The 13,750-nt window shown below is 39.4% G+C and overlaps 1 protein-coding gene across 2 annotated transcripts in view; it reads right to left on the bottom strand.

Moving 5' to 3' along the window:
- zdhhc2 (zinc finger DHHC-type containing 2) overlaps positions 1-13,750 on the bottom strand; it is a 50,393-nt gene that overhangs the window by 27,048 nt on the left and 9,595 nt on the right. For both annotated transcript variants that reach the window (XM_012964998.3, NM_001078766.1), the window contains 1 exon segment: positions 25-51. In XM_012964998.3, the coding sequence (XP_012820452.1) occupies positions 25-51 (27 nt within the window).

Here is a 13,750-nt window from a genome sequence, read left to right as displayed (position 1 = left end):
AAGAAATTAAAGAGCATTACTTACTTTTTTCAGCAATGTTATCCATGGTCACTGTGGAGACAAAAGTGTAATGAAGTGACATTATTCATACAAGAAATTAACTGCAAACAAGAAAACAATGGTTTTAAAGCAGAAATACAGTGGTGTGAAAAACTATTTGCCCCCTTCCTGATTTCTTATTCTTTTGCATGTTTGTCACACGAAATGTTTCTGATCATCAAACACATTTAACTATTAGTCAAAGATAACACAAGTAAACACAAAATGCAGTTTTTAAATGAGGGTTTTTATTATTTAGGGAGAAAAAACCTACATGGCCCTGTGTGAAAAAGTAATTGCCCCCTGAACCTAATAACTGGTTGGGCCACCCTTAGCAGCAATAACTGCAATCAAGCATTTGCAATAACTTGCAACGAGTCTTTTACAGCGCTCTGGAGGAATTTTGGCCCACTCATCTTTGCAGAATTGTTGTAATTCAGCTTTATTTGAGGGTTTTCTAGCATGAACCGCCGTTTTAAGGTCATGCCACAACATCTCAATAGGATTCAGGTCAGGACTTTGACTAGGCCACTCCAAAGTCTTCATTTTGTTTTTCTTCAGCCATTCAGAGGTGGATTTGCTGGTGTGTTTTGGGTCATTGTCCTGCTGCAGCACCCAAGATCGCTTCAGCTTGAGTTGACGAACAGATGGCCGGACATTCTCCTGCAGGATTTTTTGGTAGACAGTAGAATTCATGGTTCCATCTATCACAGCAAGCCTTCCAGGTCCTGAAGCAGCAAAACAACCCCAGACCATCACACTACCACCACCATATTTTACTGTTGGTATGATGTTCTTTTTCTGAAATGCTGTGTTACTTTTACGCCAGATGTAACGGGACACGCACCTTCCAAAAAGTTCAACTTTTGTCTCGTCGGTCCACAAGGTATTTTCCCAAAAGTCTTGGCAATCATTGAGATGTTTTTTAGCAAAATTGAGACGAGCCATAATGTTCTTTTTGCTTAAAAGTGGTTTGCGCCTTGGAAATCTGCCATGCAGGCCGTTTTTGCCCAGTCTCTTTCTTATGGTGGAGTCGTGAAGGAAGTGAGGCCTGCAGTTCTTTAGATGTTGTCCTGGGGTCTTTTGTGGCCTCTCGGATGAGTTGTCTCTGCGCTCTTGGGGTAATTTTGGTCAGCCGGCCACTCCTGGGAAGGTTCACCACTGTTCCATGTTTTTGCCATTTGTGGATAATGGCTCTCACTGTGGTTCGCTGGAGTCCCAAAGCTTTAGAAATGGCTTTATAACCTTTACCAGACTGATAGATCTCAATTACTTTTGTTCTCATTTGTTCCTCAATTTCTTTGGATCTTGGCATGATGTCTAGCTTTTGAGGTGCTTTTGGTCTACTTCTCTGTGTCAGGTAGCTCCTATTTAAGTGATTTCTTGATTGAAACAGGTGTGGCAGTAATCAGGCCTGGGGGTGACTACAGAAATTGAACTCAGGTGTGATAAACCACAGTTAAGTTATTTTTTAACAAGGGGGGCAATCACTTTTTCACACAGGGCCATGTAGATTTGGAGTTTTTTTTCTCCCTTAATAACGTAAACCTTCATTTAAAAACTGCATTTTGTGTTCAATTATGTTATCTTTGACTAATAGTTAAATGTGTTTGATGATCAGAAACATTTTGTGTGACAAACATGCAAAAGAATAAGAAATCAGGAAGGGGGCAAATAGTTTTTCACACCACTGTAAACACACTTAGGCATAGAGTTATCAAAATGTAAGATAAGAGCTCTCCAGAAAAATTCACCCACATTCTACTTATTCCTATAGGATTTTAGAAACTTATTAACATATTTATCAGTGGGTGAAACTTCTAAAAAAAAAAAAGGATAAAAAGTTGAGTGAGCTCTAATCTTACATTTTGATAAATCTGCCCCAAAGTCTACATAGGGTACCTGCACGCCCCCCCCACCCTCCTTAACTGCAACAACCTTGCACCCCAAAACAACTCCCCTGTACATGTCTCCCTTGGGCAGAGCTGCCACTAAGTTCACCCTCTTCAAGTCTTTAGGAAAAAACAATAAACTGATTAATCTAATATAAAATTCTAAGTAGTGATTTCCATAGTGGATGAAATGTTTCATTGAGTTAAAATTTGGCCAGAAACTAGATATTCATTAGATATCAAATATCATTAGATATTCAGTTATTCCCTAGCCCCTGGAACGTCTACTTATTCATTCAATCATAATCTATTGCATCCCTTATTTCATACTGTGAAACCTACAAAATTAATGGAATCTACTTTCTAAATTGCTCCTCTGTTCCTGATCTGATTAAGGCATTTTATAAAAGCTTTTATTTAGTATATATTAGCAGCTATATATATATACTGTTGTGGCCAAAAGTTGCTGCTTAAGTTTTTATAATAGCAATTTGCATATACTCCAGAATGTTATGAAGAGTGATCAGATGAATTGCATAGTCCTTCTTTGCCATGAAAATTAACTTAATCCCAAAAAAACCTTTCCACTGCATTTCATTGCTGTCATTAAAGGACCTGCTGAGATCATTTCAGTAATCGTCTTGTTAACTCAGGTGAGAATGTTGACGAGCACAAGGCTGGAGATCATTATGTCAGGCTGATTGGGTTAGAATGGCAGACTTGACATGTTAAAAGGAGGGTGATGCTTGAAATCATTGTTCTTCCATTGTTAACCATGGTGACCTGCAAAGAAACGCGTGCAGTAATCATTGCGTTGCATAAAAATGGCTTCACAGGCAAGGATATTGTGGCTACTAAGATTGCACCTAAATCAACAATTTATAGGATCATCAAGAACTTCAAGGAAAGAGGTTCAATTCTTGTTAAGAAGGCTTCAGGGCGTCCAAGAAAGTCCAGCAAGTGCCAGGATTGTCTCCTAAAGAGGATTCAGCTGCGGGATGGGAGTGCCACCAGTGCAGAGCTTGCTCAGGAATGGCAGCAAGCAGGTGTGAGCACATCTGCACGCACAGTGAGGCGAAGACTTTTGGAAGATGGCCTGGTGTCAAGAAGGGAAGCAAAGAAGCCACTTCTCTCCAAAAAAAACATCAGGGACAGATTGATCTTCTGCAGAAAGTATGGTGAATGGACTGCTGAGGACTGGGGCAAAGTCATATTCTCAGATGAAGCCGCTTTCCGATTGTTTGGGGCATCTGGAAAAAGGCTTGTCCGGAGAAGAAAAGGTGAGCGCTACCATCAGTCCTGTGTCATGCCAACAGTAAAGCATCCTGAGACCATTCATGTGTGGGGTTGCTTCTCATCCAAGGGAGTGGGCTCACTCACAATTTTGCCCAAAAACACAGCCATGAATAAAGAATGATACCAAAAGACCCTCCAACAGCAACTTCTTCCAACAATCCAACAACAGTTTGGTGAAGAACAATACATTTTCCAGCATGATGGAGCACCGTGCCAAAGGGCAAAAGTGATAACTAAGTGGCTCGGGGACCAAAACGTTGACATTTTGGAAACTCCCCAGATCTTAATCCCATTGAGAACTTGTGGTCAATCCTCAAGAGGCGGTGGACAAACAAAAACCCACTAATTCTGACAAACTCCAAGAAGTGATTATGAAAGAATGAGTTGCTATCAGTCAGGATTTGGCCCAGAAGTTGATTGAGAGCATGCCCAGTCGAATTGCAGAGGTCCTGAAAAAGAAGGGCCAACACTGCAAATACTGACTCTTTGCATAAATGTCATGTAATTGTCGATAAAAGCCTTTGAAACGTATGAAGTGCTTGTAATTATATTTCAGTACATCACAGAAACAATTGAAACAAAGATCTAAAAGCAGTTTAGCAGCAAACTTTGTGAAAGCTAATACTTGTGTCATTCTCAAAACTTTTGTGTATATATATATATATATATATATATATATATATATATATATATATATATTTCTGGGACAAACCACAGCAACCATATGGTCAGCCACATTTAACATCCTCTGTTGGAAATGGATGAAAGGCACATGTAACATATGGTATGATACCAAGTAGATAAATATAGAAAATTCACAAGTGCAGAAAATACAGTGCATGAAAATATTAACAAAATTATTATTAAAGGTACCCTGTCCATGTACAGCATGCAGTATAACCCCCAAAATACCCCCATTAATTGCAGATAGTAAAAGAAATAAGCTGCCATTTGAAAAAGTAAAAAGTAAACCTTTTAGGAGTAGAAGTCTCTGTGCTAATGGCATCCCTTCCACACCCCAACAATAACAAAAAACCCACAAAACTTAAAAATGCATAATCAATATTTTTTGGACAATTTTATTTAAAAGAAACCATTTTTAAAGGCACAGAACTGGCATTCTAATGTAAAAGAATGCATTTCCTTCTTGGTGTTACCTGCAGTATAAGCTGGCAATACCCTTTCCTGGATGGAAAAGCTTCATAATGATGTTGATGGGATGCACCTAAATACAGTTCTGATTCAGAGCACCCAGCCTGCAGTGCATTTGGACTTTTCCATACACCTTTCCTTGGGGGAGGAGGCCGTGGGATTTATTTATGTGTCACTTCAGTGTAGGAAAGGCTTCCAACGGCGACTATTAATATTAATATTCATTTAGAACTGCTTTCATTTTTCTTAAATCCCAAGCCATCAGTTTAGTTTATGTTTTCTTCTGTGCATTTATAAGAACAATGAATCTTAATTTATTTTAAATCAGAGATAGGTAAGAGTCAGATGTATTATATCATTTGTGAGGTTGTACATTTACCTACTCATGAAGGTTCATTTATCAAAAATCAAATCAGTATCATTTGTATAACGTTTTTTTCTACCACGACTAGACTCACTTTTTAAAAATATACAAATGTCTACTTATTTATTAAAAACTGTGAAAACAAAACATGAAAACCTTGAATCCTGAATTCTTCATCATCATCTACATCATAGCATGAATAGCTCCCCCAAAAAATACAAAAAAATTTGAATACCTCTAGGTAAAAGGACTGCAAAATGCTGCATTGGACATGACCTCAACAGCTTTTAAATGGCATACATTTACATTTGCATTTTTTGTGGGTTTGATGCATAATAAATGCCAAAAAAAGTCAAAGTTTTTAGTACAATATGCTGATAAGTATGCCTATCTTCCTTTTTCAATGGCATTGGTAGTCAATATGATAATTGTGCAGCACATGGGTCAGAAAGAGACTTATACAGTAGGACTCAAAGTGCAATACCTTTGATGCCTCCAGGCCCGGACTGGCAATGTGTGGGTTCTGGCAAATGCCAGAGGGGCGGCTGTAAGATGCCATAGTCAGTCACTATTTATTGGGCTGGGGGGGGGGCTGTTTTTTGATTTTGAATCCCAGTCCAGACCTGGATACCATAGTCTGCTCCTGAGCTGCTAGGTGCCGCTGTAATCAGTGATCAGAGTACTTCAAATGAAGTTATGAATAAAAAGGAGCCATTTTGTAAATTAACCCAAAATGTCAATCTGTTTATTTTGGAAAGGAAAGTATAGGCGCAAGATCAGCAACCTTCCGCGTTAAGAGGGAGTCACTTGGCACAGTTAAGGTTAAGTTGTGCCTCTAAAGGACACACTTGGCTGAAAGAAAGGCTGTTTGTCAGTAGCTTAGCATTCACACAGAGTGCATTTACAGCTCATTTCTAATTCATGAATCCAATGCATTATTACTCATAAACAGAGACAAACAAGGTATGAAATAATCCAATTAAATCTTTTCTACCAGATGTTACTTCATGAACAGGATAATAAACATTCATTTCTCCTGGGCAGGAATAAGGATTTTAGTGCATCAGAGTTCTGTCTTAAAACAAAACAGCAGCTGCTGACTCTGGAATTGGACTGATAACAGCCCGGCAGACTGTCTGGGCAACCAATTAGATGTCTGCTTTCATGGTTCTTACTGAAGCACATCTAAAAAGCTAACTGCTTATTGGTTGCCTTCCCACCACACTTTGCAGTTAAATACACTACATATTACCTATACATTCACGTGCACTCACGGATGCTTTAAAGGAGTTGTTCACCTTTGAGTTAACTTTTAGTACAGGTATCGGACCCCTTATCCGGAAACCTCCCATAGACTCCATTGTAATCAAATAATTCAAATTTTTCAAAATGGTTTCCTTTTTCTCTGTAATAATAAAACAGTACCTTGTACTTGATCCCAACTAAGATATAATTAATCCTTATTGGAGGCAAAACAATCCTATTGGGTTTAATTACTGTATAAATTTTTTTTTTCATTATATGTAGTTTTTCATTATTTCAGTTTTTGTTCAGAAGCTCTCCTGTTTGGATTTTCAGCAGCTATTTGGCTGCTATGATTCAAATGACCTTAGCAACCAGGGTGTGGTTTGAATGAAAGACTGATATATGAATAGGAGAGGGCTTGAATAGAAAAATAAGTACTAAAAAGTTACAACTAAACTTTAGTTCCACAAGGAATAGTTTTTTGTCTACCAGGGTCAGCAAATAATTCAAAAATTGTAAAAAAAATAAACAATGAAGACCAATTGAAAAGTTGCTTAGAATTGGCCATTCTATAACATACTAAAAGTTAACTTAAAGGTGAACCACTTTACCTGGTTTTTGACACCAATAAACATTTTTTTTGCCAATTTAATAAAGTGCAATAGTGTATTTTTCCTACATGAAATATATGCCCACAAAATATATTTAAAAAAAACACAAAATAAGCAAGTGAGTCATTCTGCCACTCACAATGCATCTCCCTGAGAGTATTTTGTGCTGCTGTGCTGCAAATCACAAATCCACAGAAATACTTCCCAGCCTTTCCATTACTGCTCATTTCACTTGGCTCAGCCATTTCAGAGTCCCCAGATTGTGCTGACTGGTGTATTCTTGCTCCCAACTGGCCTGTATCAGTTGTGTACTCATTTCCATATGGCAGGATTTGTCAAATGTTCATCTTTCATAGGAGCCTGTACAGCTAAATGATTATGCAGCAAAACTCTCCTGGAGTGCAGTGATGCTATCAGATGGCACAGAATATCATATTTATTTTTTTTCGGAAAATGACAGGGGACTAGAAATTAGTCTAAAGATATCATGTCTTTATACAATCACAGAACTTCCAATATCCTAGGGGTATGGGGTACATTATTCCCTATATAAATCCCCTTCTTTCCCACACACAGGTCTTTGCTTTTGGTGGGAGCATGTGGATAGGTTATAAAGTGGTGCACAATAATGAACAAGGGATCACCATAAAATAAAGGGACCTTGATAAATATATTATCAGCAGAATGGCAACACAAAGCCAGTATGCCCGCCCTGAGCAGGAAGAGACAAAGATAAAGCTGAAAGTAATGATGTCCTTAAGCAAATCTGTGGCAGGTGTATCAATACCCTAACCATGTCTGTAGCTGCCTGCATGTGCTGAAACACAAGCCTTACAGGTGCTCATTCAGGGACTGTAGAATAGGAAACTGAGATCCCACAAGGCCACGAAGTCTCTTTTCAGAAAGCAGTCCCTTAAGGATACACTACTGCCTTCAATTCCCTATGAGCTTCAGTCCAAGTATTTAGAGTGTGATACTTGCTTTTCTCTGAAAGCCCAGAGCTACATATTCACATCTTGTATATGCATCTCCTCAGTCCATGCTGTATTTATTATGAATTATTAACACCTATTACATAAAGTGGCAACATATACATTTATGGGACCTGTTATCCATATAAATATATATATATATATATGTACAGAGATCATAATGGTGCACGCCACTAACAAAAAATACAGCCTGGGTGCAAGAGCCATATAAACTAAAATATTGCAGGAGTAATGCCAGCACACACAGGGTTTCATACAAGCGTATATAAAATGATATTTATTGAGAAAAAAGGAGCAAAACAAACATAGCAAGCCTCAACGTTTCAGTCCCCACTGGAACTTTCGTCAGGAGGCAAAAACTGAAGCACCTGCAAACACATTCCAACACCATGACCTTTTAAATCCCCTCTACAGGTAGGTTTTGGCGCCTTAGTCTGCGGTTGCCTAGCAACCCATGTACACAATATCCGTGCCTCTTTTAACGTGACTGTCGGCACCCTGCCCCTATTCTCCCTCTATGACTCTGCGCTCTAATTTCTTTTACTATACCTTATACCCAATAAACGTATGAACACTTTTTTATCATGTTTAAAGAGACACGGATATTGTGTACATGGGTTGCTAGGCAACCACAGACTAAGGCGCCAAAACCTACCTGTAGAGGGGATTTAATATACAACAAGAGGCAGCTGCACTCACTGGGTGTAAATGTCTGGGTGCACAGAGCAAAATGAAATATATACAAATGAGTAAAGCACAGTGCATTCAGGCCTGGATTTGTGGAAAGGCCCAGACCCAGGGCGGCATGATTTCCATGCTGCTTCAACAGAGGGGACCAGGCAGATAGAAGACAGCTATTTAACTCTCCTGCCATCTCAGTTGCCACTACTGGAAGTTGCTAGTGTTGCGCTTCAGAGATGGGAGGAATGCAGCAGCTGCAAGGGGCAAGCAGGCACTTCGGCCTAGGGGCACCCATACTCCAAATACAGCCCTGCATGCACCATTTCCACCCCCCCCAACCCCAGAATTCATTTCAGATTTATACAAGTAAATTCTCTTGATGCAATTGAGTTGTGCCTACCATGGTTGTGTCCAATTTGCAAAAATGGATGCAACTATGCATGTGCTTTGTTGCAAATTGGGCACAGTTGCACCAAATTTGCTGAGATAAATTAACCCTTGTGTTCTGCTGTAGGTCCTGATCCACCCTGTGTCCAGGGAACATAGACAAGGACTGTACTTGCTTGTTGGTGGACAGTTGTGTGTTTTTCGGCTGCAATCCACCTCCATGTGAGCACTAACAGCAGGGCCAGAACTAGGGGTAGGCAGACAAGGCACATGCTTAGGGCCTAGGGCATCCAGCTGGCCTGGCCTTGCACTGACCGACAAAACATGGGGCAGATTGGTGTTTTCTCCACCTGTGCTTTTCCACTGCTGGATAAATGGACTAGTTTGATAAAAACCTAAAGGATTGTGGGCAGTACTGAAATGTTCAAATGGAGCAACAATGATCATAAGGAACCAAGCAAAAGGCTAAACTTGTAGCCCAAACACACATACAATTGATCTGCCAGTTATATTTATTCTATACATGTAAATATGGATTTTTAGCCATTTGGACACATAGTAAATCTTGAAAAAGTCCCATCTTTTTTCTGTGACTTTTAGTGCTAGAAGTCCAAATCAGAGAAAAAAAATCTAAGTTAGTAAATGCCCCCCTCAGTATTGAAGTTGATATATACAGTTATATATGTGAATGTATAGAGAGGTCAGTATAAGTGTGTATTTACGTGCACTGGGGTTTGTTTAAAGTGGTTGAACCCGATGGACTATTGTGTTTATTCAACTCAAATGAACCGTTTAACTATGTGTATTATAATATGAGAGATCTAAAATCTTTTCTAGTAATATTTTTAAATATGTAGGTAAAACAGTGTTTTCTATGTTCATGCACTTTAGGGTGGAGCCTTGACATCCTTGGCTGACAGAATTATAAAAAGCTCAAGCTCTTTTTCACTTGTGTAGCAAGTATTGCTATGCTGCGTAATAGTAAACATGTGATGGCCACAACATGTCTGCTGGTGTAACAGCTACCGTACTGCTATATTAAATGACTTTTACTATGGTGACACTTCTTGCCTTCAGTTTTTACACTGTATTGATTACCGGGGGGGCCCAAGGCATTGCTAGTCCTGGATTTTATTAACTGACGCACATTGGTCTTTCTGATGAACTGTTTTATTGACTGTTTAATAAATTAATTTTGCAGTCTTTGCACAGCAGTTGTTATTTGACTGAACAGAGTAACTCTTTCTCCTGTATCCAATTTTTTTTCTCTTTATATTGTTTTTATGATACATATTTATGACCTGCTTCTCAAATCCTCTGCAAAAGTAAAGCTGTTATATTATTATTTAAAGGACAACTATAGCTGAAAAGGGATTACAGCTAGCAATGCTGCATTTCATAAACTGAATTTACTGTACCAGCTCAGAGGTTCAGCAGTCATATAATTGTACAAGTATGGGAACTGTTATCCAGAATGTGTAAGACCTTCCACAGAAGAGGTCTCCATACTTTAAAAATACATTTAAAAAATAAATGTATGCATTAAATAAACCCAATAAGGATTAATTATATCTTAAGGCGGCCATACACGGGCAGATAAAAGCTGCCGATTCGGGTCCTTCAGACCAAATTGTCACCTTATTTGCCCATGTATAGAGCCCTCCGATAGGCCTCCCAGACCAGTATATGGCCAAAAGACTGCCAGATGTCATTAAGCAGAGTTAATTTTTCTGTCAAATTGAGGATTGCGTTGGCTCATTGATGTGGTCCTCGCTCTGACTTCTCATATGCCCTTCACTGTTATTTGATTGTTTGGCTCTGGGGCACAATATTACCCACCCAAGGTGGGCTATCAGGGGAGCAATTTGCTCGTCTGGCAACCTCACCAAACAAGTGAATCGTAGCGTGAATAGCCACCTTTTGGGGGATCACGTATGTGGTACAGTTTTATTATTACAGAGAAAAAAGAAATCATTTCTAAAAATGTATTATTTATTAAAAAGGAGTCTATGGGAGATGGCCTTCTCATAATCTGTGAGCTTTATGGATAACAGGTTTTCAGAAAAAGGGTCCCATACTTGCAATAATCCAAGTTGTACACAGAAGCTCACTATGACCAGACACTGCACATGCTCTGTGCATCATCAGTACAACAGCAGCAAGTGGGGTGGCATTTGTTACAGAAGCTGATACCACAGGTCTGATTATTATCACATACCCCCCAACATTTGAAAAATGAAAAGAGGGACAAAAAGACTTGGCGCACGCAGCGCAGCAAAATATTTTGAACACGCCCACTTTTGTGGTCACACCCCAATAACCACACCCCAATTACCACACCCCATCCATTTTTTTTTTCAAAAAATACTCCTTTTATATAGTTGAAATGGTGGGATCAGATGCAAATTGTGCTATACCCTCATACTGTACTACCTAAGGAAAACAATATAGCAACTCCTACATATAAAATACAAATATAGAGAGAAGGAAGTCAGTTATAAGTGAGTTATAACTATGTACTAGTTTTGTCCCCCCAAGCACAGTGCCCCCAATGGCCCAATAGACAGTACCCCCATACACAGTGCCCCCCATAGAAAGTGCCGCCAATTACCCCCATAGACAATACCTCCCCATACACAGTGCCCCCCATACACAGTGCCCCCCATACGCAGTGCCCCCCATACACGCTCCTTCTTCTTCTGGAGCTTATTTGGCTTCTTATACAGCGACAGGCCCTTTTATAAGGTTGCACCCTGTACATATGTGTGACGTCAATACACACGGAGCGCAACCTTATAAAAGGGCCTGTCGCCGCTGTATAAGGAGAGGAACCGCTGAAGAAGAAGGAGCGCCCGGTTCCAGCCAGCGCCTCCCGCTGTCCCAGATACTTCAATAAATGTCCTGCATTTCCGTAATAGATTATTAAATTATTAAAACCGGGACAGTCCCGCGGAAAGTGGGACAGTTGGGGGGGGTGTTATCAATACCAATGCACTGGCTTATGTGATGCCAGAATGTTAATTTGAATGGGTTATAATTCATCTTTGTACTGTGAACTGGTGCAGGACGTACGGTACAGCCTGTCTAGTCTAATTCTTTGTTGAGCTTTAGTTCTCCTTTAAATAAAAATACAATGCAAAAATTCCACAATTGCAAACTAAGATAACATATAATACAACTAAATGAATACAAGGCCTTTCTATTTCCTGGTGTTACTGGGAAGTGATAGAGCATGACGGCAAATGCGGCCCCAAGGTGAAGATTCTGCACCCCAAGGTGCAGGGCTGTGGTGCAGATTCTGATCCCTAAGCACACAAAAGTGGGGCACATAATGTAAGAAATAAGCTTATTCTAATTGATTTGCTTCTCTAGGATGAGCCATTATGAAATGTTTGTGTGGGAATAATCAGCCCATCTATTCAGAAAGCAGGCTGGACAGAATTAATGACTAGCACAAGTGGCTGCTGCAGCCTATAGACACTTTTTTATTTACAGCTCATGAGATGAGCAAATTACCAGTGTCCTGACTGTACAGGGAGTGCAGATTTATAAAAATCTGGCAACAGACGTCACTGGAATTATTCCAGTCCTACTAAAAATGACAAACAGCAACCATAACTCACGGCTGTTAAATGAATAGGATTTCCTTATATACAATGCATATACAACTGCTGGCTACTGCTGCCAGTTTTTCATACAAATTGTCATGTCTGCATCTTGTTCTGAAATTCAAAGGGACCAAAAATAAAGCAGAATAATCTAATTTCACAAGATGCTTGCAAGACAGGGTCTCAGTGAAATCAGTCAATGTCCAAGCTCTTCACATCATGTTTGATAGTTTCCTGGGAAGTCAATTTATCATTAATATGAGTTGCAGCACTGAGCTGCTGTCTCACAGGGGACCAGCCAAGATGTCTATTATGGTACCTTCCATTAAAACATATAGAAACACATACAAATATAAAAGAATAGGCACCACTTGCTCTCTCCAAGATGGAATTTCTTTTCTCTAATCATGCACCTAACCAACTCAACGGAAAATATAAAGAAAAGAAAAGGCTGCACCCCGCACACTCAAATATCAATCTCAGATAGACACCATTGTAATTCCTCACAAATGTAGAGAGAGGGCAGGCACTCCGGTATTATCAGTAATGAAAATCGATTGTTCGTGAGAGGTAAAAGTAAAATCAAAAAACTTTTATTAAGTTAACACATGATACAGGGAGCCTTACGCCTTTCGTACCTCATGGTACTTAATACCTATGATTAAGTACCATGAGGTACGAAACGCGTAAGGCTCCCTGTATCATGTGTTAACTTAATAAAAGTTTTTTGATTTTACTTTTACCTCTCACGAACAATCGCTTTTCATTACTGATAATACCGGAGTGCCTGCCCTCTCTCTACATTTGTGACGTATCCATGATGGCTCCCTTTGGCTGAAGGTCTGGGGCATGAGCATCTGGGCCCACCTATACTACGGGTGAGATCCTTTTCTATGAGCATATGTACTATCACAATGTTATTTAACCATTGTAATTCCCGTAGGGAATTAAATTGGTTTAAATGGGACACACAGGGTAATGTGCAAATGAAGTGTGTACATATACAGAAAATATATATATCAGATTCGACCCCAATTAAAAATCGCGTGAGGTGAACCACGATCTTAGCATTCACTGTGAGGTATCCTGTAGCTGCCTATAACTTGCTCAAACTGCTGTGGCTAAATATTGCAACTAATATAGCAAAATAAGTATCAAACTCTCCACTCTTCAACACTTAGATGGAGAATGCCGAAATAGATACTTTAACAAACTTGCAACAAATTTAGCCGTCTTATCTCCAGAAAAAGAAACAAAATAAAACATTTTTTTTACAATTTAGAGTTAGCAGCAGCCAAGGTGTATAATTCAGATCCTGCTATATCAGAACATAAGGGGCAACCCTATCCGAATGAGGGTCAGGATTGACGTTCCAAATCACCCTCCGTTTTTCATATCCACCACCCAACGGTTAAATAAAGAGTTCCATAAACTTGTGGTCGAATCTGATATACAGTGGAGGAAATAATTATTTAACCCCTCA

The sequence above is a fragment of the Xenopus tropicalis genome, chromosome 1 (assembly GCF_000004195.4).
Source record: "Xenopus tropicalis strain Nigerian chromosome 1, UCB_Xtro_10.0, whole genome shotgun sequence".
NCBI classification, from domain to species: Eukaryota; Metazoa; Chordata; class Amphibia; order Anura; family Pipidae; genus Xenopus; species Xenopus tropicalis.
Note: the sequence above shows the minus strand (reverse complement) of the source record. Positions and strands in the feature narration are given on the sequence as shown.